This window comes from Merops nubicus, unplaced genomic scaffold, assembly GCF_000691845.1.
Source record: "Merops nubicus isolate BGI_N331 unplaced genomic scaffold, ASM69184v1 scaffold54240, whole genome shotgun sequence".
In the NCBI taxonomy this organism is placed as follows: domain Eukaryota; kingdom Metazoa; phylum Chordata; class Aves; order Coraciiformes; family Meropidae; genus Merops; species Merops nubicus.
In genome coordinates this window covers 1-8022 of record NW_008585940.1, presented here as the reverse complement: position 1 = coordinate 8022, position 8022 = coordinate 1, and the positions used below count along the sequence as shown (strand labels likewise).

General features: G+C 35.0%; 1 protein-coding gene across 1 annotated transcript; it reads left to right on the top strand.

The window, feature by feature from the left end:
- Positions 1–432: 432 nt before the first annotated feature.
- Positions 433–7681, top strand: LOC103780779 (autophagy-related protein 2 homolog B-like; the record flags this gene model as incomplete). The annotated part of the gene is made up of 7 exons (XM_008948469.1): positions 433–574; positions 1530–1732; positions 2657–2883; positions 3379–3487; positions 5309–5503; positions 6199–6300; positions 7603–7681. Coding segments are annotated over 7 exons (1057 nt in total), but the record flags the coding sequence as incomplete, so codon positions are not given.
- Between the last annotated feature and the right edge of the window lie 341 nt (positions 7682–8022).

The following is an 8022-nucleotide window of genomic DNA, read 5'->3' as shown; positions in this document are numbered from 1 at the left end:
ATAATAAATATATAATATATTGGAGATTTTCTGCAACAAAATTAATTGATTGCATGTAATTTAAAATATACTTGAGATTAAGAGAGTGGGAGTTTTTTTTCTGCTTTGGCCACAACTTAATATTTTAAAATACTCTCTGCCTTTTATCTATTGTATTTTAGTCTCATCTAAAGAAGGAAACTCCAGGACATGTACAAGTATATGAGCTGTCTAAGTATGCTGATGATCTAAATACCCTGAACCTACCCTGGAGGGATGTTCTCTACTACTTTGTAAATCATCTAGCTCAGTTCAAGCTCACTCGATTATTTATAAAGAGAAGGTGTTACTTCTTACAGTTTGAGCTGTGTATCAAGCTGTTCTAGCAAAATCTTATTCAGCACGATATTGCAGTTGTCTTTAAGATGTAACTGTATAGTTCCTTTCCTACAGGTAGAAAACTTTAGCCAACCATCTTCCCACGGATCAGCCCTTGCTGAATCAGAGCAACAGATTTTGCGGGATTTGATGAGTGATGCAATGGAGGAAATTGAGACTCAACAGACTGCTTCTGTCATGAAGCCAGAGTCTAATGGTAGGAATCCTCTGGAGGCATAAGTACACATAAATTACAACCTTTCTGGAAGGGAAGTGGGATAGAAGGTTTTGTGCGTGTAGAGTTCCTGCAACAAGAATGGGAGTGTACCTTTGATGTGTGAAGTCTTCAAACTATTAAATAGATTCTTGCTTTTAACAATTTTAACAGTAATACAAAAGTAAGTTAAGTTTTTGTTCAAATACACATTACTGAGATTCTAGAAGGAAGAAAGGAAGGAATCTAACTTTGTGGGACTGTGAGACCCCAGGTTCTCTAGGACTATGGCTTATTGTGGGTGTCAGTTTATATGGCATACTGTGGTGTGGAGGAATCGGAGACTTCCATTCTGCGTATGAAAAGGCTTCTGTTGTGTGTGAGAAGGCAGTCCAGGAGGGTGATGCAGTTCTGAGACACAGAAAGAACTTCGAGCCATGAGAAGTATTTCAGTTAGCAGGTAGAACAAGATAATTATTTTTTTTAATCACAGGGTTATGGCTTCTGCATCATGGCTAGAGTCAAGTCAAGGTTTAAATTGGCTGAGGATTTTGTATCAAATAGAGAATTTCACTATTTCCATGATGTCTGGTGCTCTTTGATGGTGGAAGATGAATAGCCAATGTAGTAGTCCTGTAACTGATGCTGTGGCCTTACTATCAGAATGAGAAATTGGATGCTTTTTTTTTTTTAATTTGGTATCTTTGGATTTTTTTACAAATCGTTTTTTCTCTATTTTGTCAGTTTCTCTACCGGTAACTAGTTATTTTTTATATTGTAAGGACTTTGAATTGAAAATTGTATTTATAGTAGGAGTTGATCCAAGATACAATAAGCAAATTCCCTTGATGTAATTGAAGTATCACATTTAGTTAACTGTTAGGTTATTTTGTTCACTTTCATAATTTGTAATGATTTTTCTACTGAAACATGTCTTTTCTCCACCCTCCAACTCTAGGAGTTTTGGATGACAGATCTCAAACTCAGGAGCCATCTTGCTCAGATCTGTTCCTATTTCCAGATGAAAGTGGAAATGTTTCACAAGATGCAAGTCCTACTTATGCTTCATTCACTCATCACCTGATAAATGAGGCCATGGGAGACGTTCCTGCCGAAAGTGATGATTTCTGCATTCTTTTTGCACCCAAAGTTGCTGTTGCTGTAAGAAGCTTTTTAGAATTACTAAGAGAATCCATGTATAACTGATTAAGGGAAAAGCCTTTCTAAGATCTGGATAAATTAAACTTCACAGCTTTTTGTGATTGCTTCGTAATAATTTTTGTCAGTGGGCAGAGTAGCAGAAGAATAGTCTTTCTGTTTGAAATGACTTCATGCATTGTTACTGTTAGGAGTGAATGCAAGTATTTTCAAATATATTGTATTTTTCTGTATCTCAACCATATGCGTTTGTTCTCTGATCTGAATCTGACATTAAACTATATTGGCAGTTTTCCTACATTCTAGTCATGTCTTACCAAGCAATCTTGTCTTAAAATTATGGCATAATTTTAAGCAAAATACAACATTTATCAAAATAAGAGTTTTGCACATCCAATCATCTGTTAATTTCTCTCATAGTCAATGCTTTTATGGGCCTAAATCCTTGCCAAACCTTAGAGACAAGCCTGTGTTACTTCATGGTTCTGTCTGCTCTGGAAAAAAAAAAAAAAAAAATTAGGAAACTGTACTCAAAACTCCTTGAAAAGAGCCTGTGCATATGTTTTTCATAATATCTCTGGTTGCAATATTAAAAGACTTCTTATTAGAAGCTGTATTTGACCACTATGTTTTCAGAAGTGCTAATATAGGGCCTGGGCTCTTCTGTGGTTTCTTGCTTGGCTTAGTTTGTTTAGAGTTTGGATGAGGAATCTTTTTTAACTACTTCCCAGCCTCTAGTTTATTTTTATGTGCTTTTGTCTTTAAGGTGCTGTATAAAAATTAATTCCTAAACCAAGCCTGTGTTGTATAAGCTTTAAAAGACAGTACAAAATAGTTTTTGCTTTGCATAGAAAATAACTGGGCATCTCAAAGAAAGCAGATCTCACCTTCTTAATGCTATATACTGTATTTTTTTTTTTTAATTAGGAAAAAGAGGAAGAGCCAGTAATAAAAATAATGGTTGATGATGCAATTGTCATAAAGGAAAATCATTTCAGCCAGCCTATTAAAAAAACAGATACAAGCAAAGCTCCCCTTCATTTTCCTGTTCCTCTGGTACGCTATGTTGTAAAGGAAATCTCTCTTATTTGGCATCTCTACGGTGGAAGGGATTTTGGGACTGCACCTCCAACGTCTCCAGCTAAAAGTTTCATGTAAGTGTTTAATTCTGTAGATGAGAATATTTAATAATACTTCATTTTGCGTTGATTTGAGTTTGAATCTAAAGTATCCCTTGCTTGCTGCTTCGCTCTTTCCTCACAATGAATCAATCACAGAGTGGTTTATGTTGGAAGGAACGTTAAAGATCATTTAGAATCTTCTTACTCAGTTTAGGCCCACACATGGGAGTGTGCTTTTCCTGTGTCTTAACTTGGACAAGCTGAGTTTGGGTTTTGTTGCATTTATTTTTTGGGGATGGAGGGATGGGATTGTTTATCAGGCTTTTTGTTTAAATATTAACTACTTTAACAATAAAAAGAATGTGGTTAACAATACCACAATTTCCAGTATTTTTGGGGTATTTTCTAGTATTTTTGTCTTTTAACTATCAAAATTCTAGTAAGTTCAGTGAAACAAGCACTGTTAGATAAACAGTGAGAGAGCTTTCAGTTTAATCTACAAAAGTGTATTTTTCTTTATTTCCCCAGAAGTCCCCATAGTTCTCCTTCTCAAACGCCAACGAGGCATGGGCGGAGCACAGCGTGTGGGGGAAGAGGAAGAAACCCAGACTTCCTAATGGAAATACAGTTAAGCAAGGTGAATGACAGAAGTAGCGACAGCCATGACTCTGTGTGTGAACACAGTTACATGTTACATCCCTTTGATAGCAGCTTCCATTAGAATTCGGTATTACTCTTCCATTAGTATCTACATCTAAGCAATCACTTTGAAGGTGTCCAATACAAAATTTAACAAAAAGTGTATTTCTTCTTCTAGCGTAGTATTGTTACTTACTGAAAAACATGTTCCTAAAGATGAAGGGTCTTTATTATAACATTTTTAAAGTTTTTGATTGTTAGAACTGTCTCACAACTGTTCTGTTTTTGTCTACAGTTCTACTCTGAATTAATACACCAATTATGAGATTAAATATAGAAAAATAGATCTGTTGCGACACTCAGTGTATCAGTTGATAACTGGATATTAAATAACTTCCAGTTCTATCACAGTATCATTCCTGTATTTTCCCTAACATAGTTGGCACACTTCAGGCGTAAGTATGTTACTGTTGTTTTTAAGCATGTGCTTAGCTCTAACGTATAAACCAGATGCTTGATTCTGGTGCTGTGAAGAATAGTGGCAAGGAGTTAAACAAATTCCATGTTAAATGCATCAGTAACAAAACCTTTTTAAAATAAAATTCTCTCAATCATGACTGTAAACATGAAAGGTACTACTTAAAACTAAATGCAACTATAAGCTCCATCTGTTTGTAGAGCTTAAAGTTCATCCCATTAGCACTTCAAACTTGAAAGAAATATTTGATACTTATTTTATCCCTTTCTATAAAAAACACAACATTGCAATAAAAAAGAACAAAAAAAAAATTTCATTTAATATTCCATGTGGAAAACTCCATATGTGGAAGTAGAGCATTCGTTCTTATTTTGCAGCTGTTTAATGTGTAGATGTTAATACTGAGGCATGAAGGGTTTGGTTTTCTTTTCCTCTACTTGGACCCCTAATTTGGTACAACGCTTAATGGTGATATTTAAAAAAGAAATTAAAGAGAAAAGAAACATCAAAAATACTGTTTCTGAGCAGTGTTTATAATAAGCATCTGTTTTTTTCTTCAGCACTTAAAATGCTTGTTACCACACATCTTGAATGCAGGGCCCATAAACAGCATTTCTTAACATCTCAGTATCTGGCCAGAGGAGGCCACTGTTTAGCTTGCTGTGTGTGCTCTTCTTCCTTGCAGTGCAGGTGTCAAGGTTAAGGAACAGCAGGGAAAGATGCTATGGGCATTATTAAGACAGGGAATGGTTGCTAGGTAACCACAGGTCTTTGACTGAAAACGAGAATGACACAGAGAAATGTGGAAAAAGAATTCAGAAGTCTTTATAATTGAAGAAAGGTAATGAATTAGAACTTGTATGGCCTAAAGTGAACAAAGAAAAAGGAAACAGAGTGGAAGAAGTTACTTGAGAAGGCTGTTGTTAAGGAGGAAACTTTACTTTCCTAAGTATAGGAGGTGCAGGATCCAAGAATTCCAAGACTGCCTGGTACAGGCTTCAGTATGATACAAGAAAAGATGTTGGGAGTAGGAAGGAAGAGTTGGTAATAAAAAGAAAAGCAAAATGTGTTTTTCTTTTCACTGGTGCTTTTTTTTGGCTTGAATTTGTATCCTAAAATGTGAACATCTGCACAGCTTTGAGTTGAAAGATTTCTACTGCTAGATGTGCAAAAGTCTGGATAGTTTTCAGAAATCTTCGTATTATTCTTGTACATTTAAAAGAGTTGACAGCTTTTAAAATTCTTGTGGTATGTTGTTTTTATTTTTCAAAGTAGTATTCTAGTGTTGAAGGTTGTTTGTCACTGAAGCTGACTATGATGTGTTTCTTTCCTTTTTAAAAGGTGAAATTCCAGCATGAAGTATACCCTCCAGCTGGTGCAGAAGGTGAATGCAGTCTGTTGGAGCAGCCGGTGTCTCGGCAGGTTTTTATTGTTCAAGACCTGGAGATTAGAGATCGCTTAGCTACATCACAGATGAATAAATTCCTCTATCTCTACTGCAGTAAGGAGATGCCCAGAAAAGCACATTCAAACATGGTACAGTTATGGGATATATTTATATCCATTATAGTGGTTGGCCTGTCATTGTGGGGATTGCATACATCTCTTAGTCTTGCAGAAGAAGAAAGATGAGGTATTATTTCCATGTTCCGTAACAACTTGTTGATAATTATTTACTGGACTCCTGATGGATACTAAAATGAATTAAGAAGACAGTTTGAATATTAGTATGTCAGGGATTAATATTTCTGAGATTCTGTGAATTTAAAAGAAAGATGTGCAGGGTTACTTCAGTAGCTTTTGCATCTTGGTTTTGAATGAAGATCTGCTTGAATGAGTATGATGAGACATTCACTGCACATGCAGACTTGTAGATTTCTGACTAGTGCCATGATAAATAATAAATATATAAACAATATATAAGTATTATATAATAATATATATGATATATATAAATAATAGTAATATATTCTAAATAATAGTAATAATAGTCCTATTGGTTCTATAAAGGATTTATGAATTTGGGGTTTGGGGTTTTCTTACTTAATTTTCTTTTAGCATCCATAATTTATTTATTCAATAAGTTATTTATTCAGTACTAGCTTTATAATTGGTAAATGGACTCATAACTACAGAAGTTTTGAAGTAAATATTTTTCTTAGCTGGTGTTCTGAGATTTAATAATTGTAAATGTTTACTACTTTTATTTATCATCTTGGTTTTTTTTTCAGCTAACAGTTAAAGCATTACATGTTCGTCCAGAGTCTGGCAGGTCCCCACAGGAATGTTGTTTACGTGTTTCACTAATGCCACTTCGCCTCAATATTGACCAGGTTGGTTGTGCCAATGCAAAAAAAACCAAACAACAAAACAACTAAACAACCAAAAAAAACCCCAACACTGTGCTTTTTGCCAGATACTTGTAACTGTCATACACAATTTATGTGGTTGTTTTCTTGGTTGGTTACCTTTTTTATGGAGTCACACGTACCTTTGGATCTCTGCTGCTTTTTTTATATCCATGTTAGAACTTGCAATCTGTTCCAGCTTTTACAGAGCCTATTCTTAATTTAAAAACTAAGAACATCTGTAGACCTGGCTGTTTAATTAATAATACCTCCTGAGACTTCTGATGATCTCAGATGTTTTCAAATCATTGCTTTGAAAAAGCATTTACTTGTTCTTGAATGATTTTGCTTTGTTTGTTCATGAAGTGGCTTTGGTGGTTTTGATTGAAAAAAGTTTATCATTAATCCAGAAGGTGTTCACAACAGTTTAGTCAAGGGCACTTGACATTTGAGGACTGCTTCTATACTCTGCTGGCTTTGATCTATCAGCTGCAGTGGCAAGAAGAACAGAAATAGGAGACATTGTTTTACTTCCTTGCAAGTCTTTGTGCAAAGTGTTTTTCATACACTCAAGAAACACTTGGGTTTTTTTCTACACGTGTAAGGAAGCTACCTATGTTTGTGCATTCAAATTTAAAGTGCAGTTACTACCATTTGTTAAGGCATTTCTTGCCTAATTTGTCACCTGCAGAGAGATGTTTGTTTTTTTTAAGAGCAAAATTAGGAGTTGGTACCTACCTTCTGTTTTCCTTAACACACGTTAGAGACCAGGTTTTCAGATTAGAAAAATTGAATTCTGTATAGTGTGTAATAATGTCAAGAAAAATAGTATAGAAATACTACCATCTAGGGAGGAAATACGTTCCCTCTTGCTTGTGTACGTCTTTAGTACCATAAACAAAATTCACCTTTAGAAATTCTACAGAATTAACCATAGCTTTCTTGGAAGCACAGGGCTGCATGCACTCATGTTACAAATTCTTGGTTTTACTACTTAGGATGTCTGCTTCTCAGCTGGGAACAGGAAAGGAAAAGAAGGTCAGATGTTGTTAGTGATGGGATGAACAAAGCACCAGTGTGATGCATCTATCAAAAAAACCAAAAAGGGATGTAAAAACTATCCTAGATTTCTATGTGGCTTCTGCATGTGTTAAAGGATCAAAATGAAGAAATGTGTTTTTGTTCATATCTGTATAGAAATTACGAGCTGGAGTAGTAGATAATACTTTTAGAGAATTGGGTATTTTTCTTTTTTTTAACCTGTTTATATTTTATTTTTGATGTTAGGATGCCTTGTTTTTCCTGAAGGACTTTTTCACTAGCCTCTCTACAGAAGTAGAACTCTTAGTTACTCCAGATCCTGAAGGTAAATGTTTCAAAAATCTGATCTGAAAGTGCTGCTTCTTTATCCTTCAATGTGTGTGCGTGTCTATAAATACACATTTAAATCTCATGTGTGTAAAAAGCCTTATTTTAGTGACCAAACCCCAGCATTAGTAACCAGTTTGTTAGAAGACAGAAACTGAGTATTTTAGATTTGTATTTTATAAATACCAACAAAGGTCTTCATCAGCTGGGATGTCCATTGTATGAAAGACTTCACCAAGACTGGAGCACATTTAATAAGAACTTCTGAGAAAACTGAGGACTGTTTAGTATTAGGAGTTATTACTAGATGTCGTGGGCTGATATTGGAGGGCTGCCAGC